Source organism: Barbus barbus (genome assembly GCF_936440315.1).
Source record: "Barbus barbus genome assembly, chromosome: 18".
NCBI lineage: Eukaryota > Metazoa > Chordata > Actinopteri > Cypriniformes > Cyprinidae > Barbus > Barbus barbus.
The window spans coordinates 25,006,056-25,021,546 of record NC_136746.1 but is presented as its reverse complement, the minus strand read 5'-3'; the positions used below and the strand labels follow the sequence as shown (position 1 = coordinate 25,021,546).

Sequence of the window (15,491 nt, the reverse complement as noted above, 5' to 3'; positions counted from 1 at the left end):
TTACTGCATTTATTTGTTTAAAATATAGTAAAAACTGTAATATTGTAGAATATTACAATTTAAAAAAAAAAAAAAAATTATTAAATTAAATTTATTCCGGTGATGCAATAATTAATTTTCAGTAGTCTTCAGTGCCACTTGATACTTCAGAGATCATTCTAATCTCTAAATATGGCATTGCCTTAACTGTAGAATCATAATATTAAATATGATTTGTGTTTTCACATTTAGAGTGGTAGTGCTTTTAAGCACAATACCAGCAGAATACACTGGAACAACGGTGATTAATTCATGGGGTCTGTTCTACTGGTGTTGGTGTCTGCAGTACATTATTTCATTTTTACAGCGAAGAACTTGCTGTTCACATCCTGACACACCTGTCAACACTAGAGTACAATCTCTCTCTCGCTGTTCAAATCTGCTCACCTCCCGCCACATTTTAGTAACTGTGCTTAGACAGCTTCTCTCTCTATTCTGACAATTTGGAAGACAAGAGATGGACACCTGTAAAATACCCACCGGGATCTGTGTTAGGCTACCGCAAGGTGACCGTTATCTCATAAATTGAGTCTTTTAACATCTATAAAAAGCATTAAGGCGTACAATCTGATGATATATGGGGATTATTACATTTCTAGGTCATCGCTGAAGTGGAAGCTGTGGAGCTTTTGGATTTAATTCTCTATTTCTTCCAGCAAGGCTTTTGAAGGGATGGTTCAGCCAAAATGTTTTTTTTTTTTTTTATAACATTTAAAGTATTCTAGTTTTTAGTTATTTTATATAACCAGTAGTTCTGTCGATTTCATGCATTAGGTTGGTGCGATTGATTAAGGTTAAAGTTATTATTAGTACATTTATTGAAGTATATTGATTAAGCAATAGTTCAATAAAGTTAATATCATTAAATTTTAGAAACAATATTGTCACTATTCGGTTTTGTTCAATTTTGCAAGCAAAAATAGTTCCAAACAAAGCCACAGCAAGCAAGCCACTTTCTTGAATCAGCTGTTTGAACAAATGGGTTGAATGAATGACTCATTCACAGACTGTAACTTGCTGCCACCTGCTGGTGGTTTTAGTTTCATAATATCATATAACATGTCGTCACTTCATATTCCAATATTACTTTTTTAAATAAAAAAACTAATACCTTTAATAAACATTTATTATTTTTATGCAAGGTTGAATTAAAATGTTTCTTTCTAAAGTGCTGTTTTGTAATGTCAATTTACATTTACACATTCATTTAGCTGACGCTTTTATCCAAAGCGACTTACAATTGCTATATATGTCAGAGGTCGCACGCCTCTGGAGCAACTAGGGGTTAAGTGTCTTGCTCAGGGACACATTGGTGTCTCACAGTGGATTCGAACCCGGGTCTCTCACACCAAAGGCATGTGTCTTATCCACTGCGCCATCACCACCCCATTCAATGCTTTTCTCATCTAACACAATAATGACTTTAAATTATCCTTAGGGAGGGGTAATTTTTCAGGGAAAACTGATGTGCGATTCACTTGAAACAGACCTAATAACAAACAATGTTAATTTCTCAAAATCATATTCGTTTTCATATATGCTTCTGCATGTAACTTCATGTGTATCAGGCTACAGACATCGACACTGGAAATTACAGTAAGATGGCCTACAGACTGATCATCCCCCCCGCACCTGAGGGGCAGGACAGTTTCGTCATTGAGCCATACACTGGTGTCATCAAGAGCGCCATCATGTTCAGAAACATGCGCCGGTCCTACTTCAAGTTTGAGGTCATCGCCAGAGACAACTATGGGCAGGGATTGAGCGGCAGGGCTGATGTGGTGGTGAGTGCACGTGACCTTTGACCTGCATGCTTGTTCATGCACCTCATGCAAAACAATGATACAAACAACAGAGTTCCCACTCAAAGCACGTCACTTTGAGAAATGACATTTTCTCTCATTCCTCTGGTTATGCAAAATGAATGTTTGGGGTTCAAGTCAAATCACTGACTGAATAATTTAGAGTCTAAATTGCATAAGTCAGCACTGTTATTAAGGAAAAAAAAAAAAAATCTCTCCAGAGTGTCGATTTGGTTTTGTAAATGCATTATGTTTGAATAAAAGTTTGATTGCGGGAGTGCATATGGTATTTGTGCACTACTTAGTGCAGTAATGAATACAAACTTTTTGTGTCAGCTGAATAATTTATGCTGCTGTATCTCCTGAAGTGTTGCAGTCAGTGACTTTCCCCGGAAATCTCTTGGCTGATGAATGCAAAATAAAATAAGAGGGCTTTTGGAATTGATGTGTGTATCAGGGTTTTAAACATCATGTCAATAATGTTTGTGCCATTTTCAATTTCCAATAGCAGTAGAGTTTTCTGCTGGTGTAGAAAGTGATTCTCAAAGCATTCATCCGGATGCTATACCCTTATTGACAAACTGAATTAAAGACCATTACAACCGCAAATAGCACTTTAAAGCTGGATGGTATACAGTGAGGTTTAACTCAAAAAGTGTGAAAGTTGTTTGTTTAATACATTTTTCATTGCAAATTACACCATTATAAAAAGTCTGTGGTCAGTAAGATTTTTAAATGTTTTTGAAAATAGTCTCTTATGCTCACCATGGCTGCATGTATTTGATTAAAAATACAGTAAAAACAGTAACATTATGAAATAGACAATTTAAAAATAATTTTCTATTTCAACATTTTAAAATGTAACTTATTCTTGATGGAAAAGCTGAATTTTCAGGATCGTTATTCCAGTCTTCAGTGTCAAATGATCCTTTAGAAATAATATGCTGATTCGGTGTTCAAGAAAAGTCTTATCACTGTTGAAAACCGTTGTGCCGCTTAATAATTTTAGTGGAAACCAGGATACAATTTTTCAGGATCCTTTGAGTGGAAAGTTCAAAAGAGTGGCATTTATTTGAAATGTAAATCGTACCATTATAAATGTAGTGGTCTCTGCTGTCCTTACTGCATCCTTGCTGAATCAAATTAATTTATTTTAGAAAATATTACTGACCCCAAACTTTTGGAATAGTGTATATTATTAACAAATAATGAATGTTATGTATAAATGTTGAAATAAATTATAGAAATTTGATAATGGCAATATTTGCCATTTAATTGTGTAAAACCAGATGCTCATCCTGTGCTTCCATGGAAGCAAGAACACCTGACCGTTTATGTTATAGCATTTCCTAAAATATTACAACTTTTGATTTATTTTCAGGTTTAAATTCGATTTTTAATTGTGATGCTTTAAACTGCAAAAATGGTAGCAGCAATCTTTATGAATCTGCCTGGCAACAAATGTTTGCTTGAAATGATCATTCCTCTGATTAAAAAAAAAAAAAAAAAAAAAAAAATGTAAATCACTCTTAAGCCATTTTGGAGAACATACAGTGCCCTCCAAAAGTATTGGAACAGTGAAGACAAAATTGCTCTGTTGGCTGTGGAGTCAAGACATTTACAAATATGAGACAAAACTACAGAATGTCACATTTTATTATTGTGTGATTCAACACATAGATGTTTTACCAGATAAGAAGTTCAGCACTTTTAGAGTTTCATCCCTCTATCTGATGTGAGCATAAGTATTGGAACAGTTGCCTCACAGGTCTTTCTAAGTGATCAGCTGTCTCCAGTTGCATTAATTCTTCAGATATTAAAAGCATGAATGTGTTGTATCAGTTATATCCATTACTTCTGCATTCTGAATCTTGCATTCGATGACACACACAAACCAGGATGAAGATGAGGGAGCTGACTTTGAGAGAAAAGCAAGCAATTTGGATACTAAAAGAAAAGGAGGAAGTCAATTAGAGCTCTAGCAAAAACAAAGGGCACGGAGAAATCAAGAGTTTGGAAACCACCAGCAACGAGCGGATCAGCTGAGAAAACAACGGTAGTTGATGACAGACAAATCATAAAAGCTGTGAAAATGAACCCTAAAAGACGTGTCTACACAGATGCTACACAGCAAGATGCAAACCTCTGACCAGCACTAAAAATAGAAAGGCAAGATTAGAGTTTGCAAAAAAGCACAAAGGTGAGCCAGAAAAGTTTTGGAACTGTTTATTGACCGATGAGACAAAGATGAACCTTTATCTAAGTGATGGGAAAGCAAAAGTGTGGAGAAAAAAGGGAACTGCAATGCAAATGATCCCAAACATACAGCCTCATGTGTAAAGCATGGTGGAGGTGGTGTCATGGCATGGGCATGCATGGCTGCCTCTGGAACAGGCCCTCTCAACTTTACTGATGACTTAATGTATGATGACAGTAGCAGAATGAATTTGGAAGGGTACAAAACCATCTTGCCTACCAATATTCAAGAAAATGCCACCAGATTCATTGGGAAGTGCTTCATATTGCATCAGGACAATGACCCAAAACACCCTGCCAGTTCAGTCAAGGAGTTTATAAGGACAAAGAAATGGAAAGTCTTAGCTTGCCCAAGTCAGTCTCCAGATTTAAATCTGATTGAACATGAATTTCACCAGCTGGAGAGGAGAGTAAAGGCAGAAACTCCCCAAAACAAGCAACAATTGGAATTGGCTGCATTAAAGGCTGGGAAAGTATTTCAAAGGATGAGACCAAGAGTCTGGTGATGTCTATGAGTCACAGACTCACTGCTGTGATTGTGCACAAGGGATCTATTAACTAAATAATAGATTTTAATCTTTTATATCTGCCTTATGTTCAACTATCCCAATACTTATGCTCACATCAATGAGTGGGATGAACTCTAAAAGTGCTGTTTTTTTTATTTGGTAAAACATGTATGTGTTGAAATGGCTAATAATAAAATGTGACATTCTGTAGTTTTGTCTCATTTATGTTTTAATCATATGAAAATGTCTTGACTCCACAGCCAACAGAGCAATTTTGTCTTATACAGTCCCCTCCATAAGTATTGGAACAGTAATCATCATCATGCTGAAAAATATCAAGATCTGATTATTTTAGCTCTGGCAGCCTGCCCTGTATCACTTGTGCATATAAATTACACCACATGAATCAAATCATCTGTCTCTTTCGTATTCTGTGTGGGTTGTAGGTGTCCGTTGTCAATGCCTTGGACATGCAGGTTGTGGTCTCTAATGTGCCACCCACTGTGGTGGAGGAGAATAAAGAGCAGCTGATTAGGTGAGAATTCCTCCCTCGGTGCATTTCTCTGCACTGCTGCTTTCCTTGAGTGGCATTTAAGTATTTCCTGCACTGTCAGCAGCCTTCGTTTTCCCACTTTGATTTAAAAGGCCATCTCAATTGTTAAAACACAGAATTGAGCTCAAATGGCAAATTCCAATAAGCAAAATAGAAATACTTTGCTCAGTAGAAAAAAAGCTATTATTTATATCTCTCACCTTAATGTGATAAGTCACTGTTTTACTTATTGATGCTGATTTTTATTTTTTTTATTTTTAAATCTGACAAGATGATTCTCATGATCATTAATGGAAAATAATCAGTGATATGTGAAATACATTAATAAAGTGAACTACTCTCAATATCCTTTTTCTTTTAATTCTGGGATGTTTTCTGAGATTGACCCTTCAGGTTTAGCAAAAATAGATAATTTTCAGTGCTTTTTTTTATTAGTTTGTAAAGTAGAAGTATCAGAAATTAAGTGGATAATGCATTTTAATGTTTGAGGTAGATAAAGTAGTTTAATTTCCCATGTTTTTTCCCCCAGTATTTTGGAGCGCTATGTGCAAGATCAGATCCCTGGTGCTAAAGTGATAGTGGAATCGATCGGCCCTCGGCGGCACGGAGAAGGTTATGAACTGGAGGACTACACCAAATCAGATCTGCAGGTGTACGCCATCGACCCTCTCACCAACAGAGCTATCTCCAGACAAGAGCTCTTCAAGTAAGCCAAACACACAGCCACTCCTGACACCTTATAAACAGTCTGCTAGTTTGTTGCCAACATTTGGAAAAAAGGGGAAAAAGTCAGAGCCTTGTCCTCTGTGCTGCTACAGTATATGGTGCTGACGTGACTGAGTTTAAATCTGGCTTGCAACATTTTTAGATCATTTTCCATCCTCATCTTACAATCACTGCTTGTTCTTAGTCTTCTGTGCAAAACAATTTTTCAAAAATCATCTAAACAGCCTGAACATCTAGTTGACTAATTGGTTAAATACCTGTATAAATTAGGCAATTTCACCTAATTGGATACATTTTCTATGAGACTATTTCAGAAGGCCTTTTTGTTTTTGTTTTTTTAAACTGCTAGACGGAGCCTAAATAACATGGACCCCCACAGCTAAAAACACTGTAAAAAGTGATAAGTTGACTTAACTTAAAAAAAAAAAATTGAGGAAACCCCTTGCCTTAAAATTATCAAGTAAATTATAATTTAAAAAAAAAAGTTAAGTGAATTGTCAGGTTCACTTAACTTATTTTTTTTAATTATTATTTACTTAATTTTAAGGCAACGGGTTTCCTCAATTTTTTTATGTTAAGTCAACTTATCACTTTACAGTGAATATTTAAACAACATTATACACTACCATTCAAAAGTTTGGGGTCAGTATGATTTTATGTTTGCATTTATTTGATCAAAAATACAGTAAAAACAGCAACATTGTGAAATTATTAGTTTAAAATGGCTGATTTTAATAATCGCAACATGTGCTGGATGTAATCAAGCTCACAATGGAGTATAATCAGAAGGAAATCCACAGGGGGAAAAAAACAAGCCAAACAACCTCTCCAAACTAGTCTATTAAAAAGATGTCCATAAGTTTATAATTATAACGTTCAGCTGCAGCTCACCCTCAGCGGTGGGAGTGTGGCCAGGGCTTCCCTCTAAGCCCTCGATCTCCACGAGGACTCCCACGATGTCACACGTTGTCACCGACTCACGCACCTGGTCAGTTGCATCGTCAAGCTCGGGCTCCGGGACTATGTTCAGCTCTGTCGCTTCGTGCAGTGGTGTGGTAAAGGCTGGATGGGCTCTGGATTGGGAGTGGGGTTGGTGAATTGTGTCGATGGTGAATGGTGATCCACATTTCACCAGCACCTACTCCACAAAAGCGGTGAAATCCTCTCGGGGACCGTTTGCTAACAGGCGTGCCTTACACTGCTCGCTCTGGTTGGTGATATAAAATATACAGAGCGAGCAGTCAGGGTAGTCCATAAGGCACGCCAGATCTAAAAAGTCCCTGGTGTGGTCATCCAGCAAACGGTCCAACTGCTGAGGAAACTGGGAGGAAAAAGAAACGAAACTAGAAAAACGCCGCTATATTTTATTCACTTGAGGGTCTGCTATTCTGTAACGTGTGCTGGCTGTATAATGAAGCGCAATACAATAATCCAAAGGGGAATTTTAATAATAAATCCACAGGAAAAATCGATCCAAACACAAAAATAGCAGACAAAGCAACAGGAGAGAACACGACTTAAATACTAGAAAAGTAATCAGGGAGAACTGAAACAGGTGTGGAGTAATTAATCAAACCATGGAAACTAATGAGAAACTGAATCAGGAGATAGAAACACATGGAAATCTAAATCAAAACAGAACATAACCATGACAAATATATATTAAATATGAAATTTATTCCTGTCGTGGTGCTTTACTCCAGTCTTTGTGCCACATGATTGTTATATTGTAATTATTGTAATATGCTATTTTGGTGCTTAAGAAACATTTCTTATCAATGTTGAAAACAGTTGTTTATTTCATATTTGACACATTTTTTCATGATTCTTTGAAGAGAAAGTTCAAAAGAACAGCATTTTTTAACACTAAAATGTATTTGTCACTTCGATCAGTTTAATGCATCCTTGATGAATAAAAATATTAATTCCAATAATAAAAAAATCTTACTGACTCCAAACTTTTAAATGGTAGAGTGAATTCATGAAAATATAACAACATATTTTTTATTATCTACATAAGAAAATATCTAAATAAACTCTTGTCATCATGACATATCTCTAGTCTACATAACTGTGGCAAAAAAAGTAAAGGAAAAAGGAAATGAACTGGCTTTGTGAACAGCTGTTCTGCAGGAAGCACCTGTCCTCCTCGGTCAAGAGGAGAAAAGCCCCCTGAAGTCCAGACACACAGCAATATGCTCATTTAAACTCTGCTGTGCCCCATGACTCAGCAGGGAGACGCGTTTGTCACTGGGATCCAACACAAGTCATCAGGATTCTGTTCAAATATGTGTTTACTGAGCCAACACACACATCTCATTCATATTCACAAGCACAGGAGATCACAGACCACCTGCCTTATTCTGCCTTTCTAGACACACTTCTTATTCTAAACAGAGGTGGGTAGTAACGAGTTACATTTACTTGAGTACATTTTTTGGGTAACTAATACTTTTAGAGTATATTTTAAAATGGGTACTTTTACTCTTACTCAAGTATATTTTTAGAGAAAAAACGGTACTTTTACTTCGTTACTGTGGGCGACGCTCCTCTCGTTACTGTATCTTGAACGATGCCCATTCGCGAATGATTCATTCTTTTGAGTCGATTCTGTTTAAAGACTTTATCAAACCAGTTGGCAAACCAGTGAATTGGTTCGCGAATCAGTTTGAATGATTCGTTCAGTTCCTGCCGCACGCGCTGAGTCTCTGAAGCGGTTCTCTCTCAGATAACAGAGAGTTTAAGAACATCAAGAGCGATGAAGACGTGGCTTTGGATCTACAGTCAGTTGAAAGCAAATCTGCAAAGGCTTGTTTGCTAGAGCTATATGAAGATCTTTATTAGATGAACACCGCGTGTGCTGTCTACTGTTCCACAGGTATAGGCCACGATACCACTATGACATGACCAGTTTGTTGTACATGTAGGCCTACCTTACATTAAATACAATGTATAATTTATACATTAAATAATCTGTCACAGAGTATGAAATGAACACCCGCGGAACCCGCGTAAGCTCTGCGCAGCGGCGCGCGGCCTGTTCTAGACACAATTAATATTCATATTTTTACAATATTTACGCTTGCAAAAATATAGGCTACATTTGTTTACATTTTGCAGAACAGAAGATCCGTCAATATGCATTTGTTTCGTTATGTTCAGAGCAGTCATGTGAGGAGTTTTCAGAGGTTTCAGTGTCAGAGGTTATAGGATAATGATTTCTGAAGGATTATGTGACTCTGAAGACTGGCGAAAAAGGCTGATGAAAATTCTGATCTGCATCACTGAAATAAATTACGTTAAAAAATAAAAATATATTGAACGGAACACACACACATTATATAAATGTAATCTATATATCTAAATAAAAATATTCAGTACCTATATGATCCAAAGTAACTAGTAACTAACTACTTGAGTAGTTTTTTTTTATCCGATACTTTTTTACTCTTACTCAAGTAACTATTCAGACGATTATTTTTACTTGAGTAAATATTTCTAGAAGTACTTTTACTTTTACTTGAGTACAGTTTTTGAGTACTCTACCCACCTCTGATTCTTATACATGTTTTATTTTGTTCACTGTTAGATGTGTTCTGCTCCTGTTTGTATCTCTACCAAAGCAGAGCAGCTGCCCAGATGAAAATGTTATGCCTTGGAGGTTACTGGTAACATTTCTTTAGAGAAATAAAGACATAAATGAAACAGTTGTTGACATACTGCACAGTGAGAGATCATTTGCAAATATTTGATGCAAAATGTTTAAGCTCGTATTAAAATCTACACAGTAAAAAGTGATAAGTTGACTTAACTTAAAAAAATTGAGGAAACACGTTGCCTTAATTTTTTAAGTAAATAATAATTTTAAAGAAATATAAGTTAAGTGAACTTGACAATTCACTTATTTTTTTTTTTATTATTATTTACATAAAAATTTTAAGGGGTTTCCTCAATTTTTTTTAAGTTAAGTCAACTTGTCACCTTTTACAGTGTATGACAATGTAATTGTATTTAATTTGTTACTGATAGATTTAAGATTGCATGTAAGGGTCTAAGGGAAAAAGTCAGAGAAATTCTGGCAGAATTCTCCATTCAATCTCATTATTTTTTAATAGAACCAACTGAGATATTCCAAAAGTTATTGTTGTATTGTTGTTTATTCAACCTCTGTCACTCTAAAATCTCATCCATCCATCAGATTTGAAGTTTTTTGTCCATGATGCCGAGCTGCAAATGAATTTTGAGAGCCATGAAACCATTATTTTATTTTATTAATAATTTAACTTATTTTTTATCATTATTATTATATAGCTTTAATTTATCTCTATTTTACTTTCAGTAATTTCTCTAGAAAATAAAATGTACTCATTATTTCAGTTAATTTTCAGTTACTTTTCTATATTTCTATATTTAATTTTAATTTAATTTTATTTTATATATAGAAAAAATTTATCTTTTCAGTCAACTATTTAACTATTTAACAACTGCTTTTTTTCCTAGCACTAAACTATTGTTTTATGGTTCTCTTGGAATTTTATGGAAAAAAGGACAATCCTCTTGTGTTTCATGGAAGAAAAAAATACAAGTTTGGAAGAACACGAAGGAGAGCAAATAATCAATTTTCATTTTTGACTGAACTTTTCCTTTAAAGAGATCTCATTTGCAATTTTTCTTTGTTACAGATGAGGACATATTAATTTGTGTGGACATTATCTGTCTCCATTTGACTGTTACATGGGGACGTGCTATTCTTCAGACTGTTTGTTGTGTTTATACCTTCCTCACTGAGAACAGCCGACTGCTGAGTTTTTTTCCAGCCTTCTCCTTTCATATGTTCTGCTGGAAACAAGGTTGTTTTCTGGTGTCTCAGGTCATAAAACTCAAAATCTTCTTCTCAAAGCTTTACAGTCTGAGCTGTACCTCAGCATTCACAAAAGTTCCCCTCACAAAACTAGTTTCTTTCTGCAGAATCCATCTGGTCACTCTCAGTGGTGTTTTGTGGATGAATCCAGTCATCCTGCTAGTTCGAAGCCCATTGACTCTGTAATGTGATAAAACAGGCAGCCATTGTTGAGCACGTTCACACTGCATGTCTATAATAGTGTGAGTTAACCCATGCTGTTTCTCTTCCTCCACAACAGGGACGTGATTCAAAAAGAGATGAAGGGCTTGTGGGTAAAACCAGGGGTTAAACCTGGATCTAACAATCTGAAATGATGTTCCAGCGTCCTTGAATTAGAAAAGAAACAAAATATTGGCAGTTTGTTCATCACTCCTTTCTGTTTTCTGTGTGCGTCAGTCCAGCTTGAGTCTGTTCCATTTAGTGAACCAGCACATACCATACTGATATATAAATCTATATACACGTATTTCAGCTTTACTTCAAATACTGGAAATACAAATTCCTTGTACTATTTTCCAAACCATTGTATGTCTGACAAAGACTTGGTGCATGACTCACGTGGACTCTTTTTGGAGCTCTTGGAATTGTATGGAGAAAAGAAGGGCATTCTTTTGTGTTTTACGGAAGAAAAAATTTATACAGGTTTGGGAAAACATGAGGGAGACACAATGATCAATTTTTATTTTTGATTTAATTGTGCCTTTAGAAAGATCTCATTTGTGTTTTTTCTATGTTACAGATGTGGACCGATGAGTTTTTTATTTTTATTTTTTTTTTAGAATGTGAGTCCAGTAATCAGCTTGTTTTGTTTTGTGGACATTGCATTCCTTTTCCATTTAGTGAGCCAACACACACCATACGGATATTTTTTAGTTTAGTAAAGTGAGTCCATTTAATCAGCTTGGAAATTAAAACCTATTCTTTTCATTTTGTTATTCAGTTAAACTACATAACTTGTTGAATTATGGCAGTCTGAAAAATGAAAATTGTCATTTATTCACCTACTTTATTTATTCTGCAAAGCACCAAAGGCGAAGAATATTTCAACTATGGAGTATAAAACATTGCATTTTTTTTCAACGAGTTTCGCAGAAGAAAGTACAGTCAACTGGATTGAACTGATGGAATGTGGAGAGCAAAACTTACAGGTGTAAATTCAGAATAGCAACAGAGTTACTCAGTTCACCTTGAAAATGAAAATCTATTCATCCTCATTTCTTTAAAGCTGAAAGGGAAACTTCAGATGTTGGGGAGCTCATATACACGTGGTTTTGTAGCTCTGTTTGACCACATAGATCAAACACAAACAGTCTTTCATCAGTCTATAAACCTGGATAATCGATTGTGTTTGAACAGCCCTGTTTACTAGGTGCTTCTGTTGAAGTGTTCTGCTGCAGCAGGGCTAATTGGTCTGCCGTGGATACTTATGAAGTACTTAACATGCAGGTCTATTTAAACATTATTGATCAACAAAGTGTCAACAAAGCCAAATCTTTTTACATTTCATGTCGACTGAGGAGAAAAGTACTCTTGCTCTGCTTTGGAGTGGCACTGCTAATCAGCTCTGTATCAAGATATTAAATAATAATAACTCAGGTTGATATTAGCACAGTCAAGCCATTTACACATGCAGGGGCGAATGAGGATTTCCATGTCATGTTGCCTAGTAACTCATATGATGGACTGGAAAAGGCTAAATACAGCTGAACGGATGCTGCCCTCATTAGCAGGATTCTTGGCTCCCGCTTCTCTTCCGAAGATGCATTGGATTGACACTGAATGTTATCAACAGCTAGCTGTCAATCATCAGGCTGTCATAGTTACTACAGTTTAAACATGCTGTGTATGTGAGCGGAAATGTACATTCTTGTGATTATGATGTGCTTACTGTTCAGGTGTGGAACAGATTAACATTTTAATTACACCAAATAGTTTTATCATTTTATTTTAAATTTTATTTTATTTGTTTTATTTGTAATGTAATCACAAATGTGTTTTTCAATATAGTTCAGTTTCATTTCTACAGTGCAATTATGATTTTTTTTGTATCTATTCGTATCTATATCGTATTTATTGTACGAATGCACTATGTATTTTTTAAATTACACATAGCATATTGGTTTCTATGTATACTTTTTATTTATTTGACTTGAGAGATATATATATATATATATATATATATATATATATATATATATATATATATATATATATATATATATATATATATATATGGATGGATAGTGGAGAATGGACATTGTATACATGGGATTAGGTCCATATTTGTGTAAAGAAAAGATTGAAATTCTTGTCTAAAATGTCTGCTCATTTGACAGGTTTCTGGACGGCAAGATTCTGGACATCAATAAAGAGTTCCAGCCGTACCTGGGCGAGGGTGGGCGGATTCTGGAGATCCGTTCTCCTGACATCGTGGCGAGTGTGAAGAAGGCTGCACAGGCGGTGGGCTACACAGAGGGGGCTCTGCTGGCGCTGGCCATCATCATCATTCTGTGCTGCATCCCTGCTATTCTCATCGTCATGGTGACATACAAACAGTGAGTAGAATATTCTTACAGCTCTGATTGACACTGCCTGTCGAATTGTCCAATGACAGATCCCAATGATAATCAGCCTCATAAGTCGCATATTTTAGCGGTTTTGAACAGCTTATAAACAGCTTCTAGCACTGCAGAAACATTCCCATCAAACTGAATTTACTTACTACTTAATTTACCCACAGTAAAATATTCAAAATAAAGTGTGCTACAGACACATTCACATGTTATTTTAGCTTATTTGGTTAAATTATTATCATTATTATTATCCCCTGCTGAAACAAAAACAACAGCTAAAACCAGCCTTTGCTGGTTGGCTGGGTTTAGGTGGTTTAAGTTGGTCTCCCAGCCTGGCCAAGCTGGTGTTCAGCTGGATTCAGTTAGTTTGTCAGCTGGTCCCAGAGCCTAACCAGCTGGTCATTTTAATTTAATTTTATTTTATTTGTAATATAATCACAAATATTGTTTTCATTATAGTTCAGTTTAATTCCTACAGTTTGTTTTTTTACATTTTATTTTATTTTTAATTTAATTTGATTTTTAATTTGTATTTTGAAAAAGAAATACAATATATTTCATTTTCGTTCATACAGTTTTTTTCCTTGTTTTTTCAGTGGGGTATTATTAGTTAATAACTGACATAATTATTATTGGTAGAAGCAGTAATATTTTTAGTATTAGACAGCCAGTTATAATAATAATAATAATAATAATAATAATAATAATAATAATAATTTGAGTATCATTAGTTTATTTATTTTAGTCAGACAATAAATACAAAACATAATATTTTTAGTATTAGGCAGCGAGCTAATAATAATAAAAAAAACTTATAAATAATAATAATAATAATAATAATAATTCTAGATGTATTTGCTTTTTTCAAGGTGTAAAAAAAGCACACAAATCTAGCTTGTTTTGTATTTTTCTTCATATTCCCTTAATTTTAATTCATGACTATGGTAAATGGGATTTGTTAAATCGCATCCCCTTTATGTAACTGCAAATACAAATCATTTATATTCACAAATGTTATGCATCATAGATACTGTAACGGTGCGTGGTTGTAGAGGTAAGCACATGAAGACAGGAGTAGACGTAAAGGAGTATTTGATTGGCTTCAACACACATTGACCATTATAAAACATTAAACCAAGGCCAAGATAAGGGGAGAACTGAGGACTTATAAAAGGAACGGAAACAAAGGAGCAAACAAGATGATTAAGACAAAACAGGTGAATGGAATAAACGATGATTAACTAATGACAGGAAACCTACCAAATAAGGACAAACAGGAACTAAACTGAAACCAACACATGACAGATACATTATAAATCTTGTTTCAACAGCTGCTTTCAATACTCAAGTTAACTATGATTACAAGACTAGTAGAGTAGAGCTAGCAGTTAAAAAGTATATAAACATTTAACATAAAGACAGTGTAGTTCTTGTACCTTCCATCTTAGAGCTGCTATTGTACACACATGAAGACGTTTTTGAGGGGAAGTCGTGGCCTAATGGTTAGAGAGTCGGACTCGTAATCCAAAGGTTGTGGGTTCGAGTCTCGGGCCGGCAGGGATTGTAGGTGGGGGGAGTGAATGTCCAGCCCTCTCTCCACCCTCAATACCACGACTGAGGTGCCCTTGAGCAAGGCACCGAACCCCGAACTGCTCCCCGGGCGCCGCAGCATAAATGGCTGCCCACTGCTCCGGGTGTGTGTTCACGGCTGTGTGTGTGCACGCTGGATGGGTTAAATATAGAGCACGAATTCCAAGTATGGGTCGCCATACTTGGCAGTATGTCACTTCACTTCACTTTACTATACAGTTGCACATCTCTACTCACGTCTGCACGTCCGTAAACTCTACAGTTCTGAGAGCATTGAGGACAGGCTGAAAACACACAGTAGGTGAGGGAGATGAGTATTGGATGCCAGGTATTAAAATGGCTTTTTTCAGTAATTAGCCATGCTAACAGGTTAATCTCCCAGTCAGTGTGAAAGCAGATTAATTATAAGCATTTGTGACATATCCCAGGCATTCGATCCATCCGTCACATCTACTCATGAAAGCCCAGCATATGGGCCTGCTCTCCACACACAACAGCCCCTCTGAGGCCTGAGTGTGATCCTGACCTTCTGCACACACC

At 35.8% G+C, this 15,491-nt stretch overlaps 1 protein-coding gene across 1 annotated transcript in view; it reads left to right on the top strand.

Moving 5' to 3' along the window:
• Nucleotides 1–15,491, top strand: part of LOC306884212 (protocadherin-15-like) — a gene marked incomplete at both ends in the record, with an annotated part of 179,630 nt that overhangs the window by 126,082 nt on the left and 38,057 nt on the right. The window contains 4 exons of the mRNA XM_079439931.1: nt 1,608–1,823; nt 5,053–5,141; nt 5,689–5,865; nt 13,125–13,343. Coding sequence (XP_079296057.1) covers nt 1,608–1,823; nt 5,053–5,141; nt 5,689–5,865; nt 13,125–13,343 — 701 coding nt within the window. The remainder of the gene's footprint in view (nt 1–1,607; nt 1,824–5,052; nt 5,142–5,688; nt 5,866–13,124; nt 13,344–15,491) is intronic.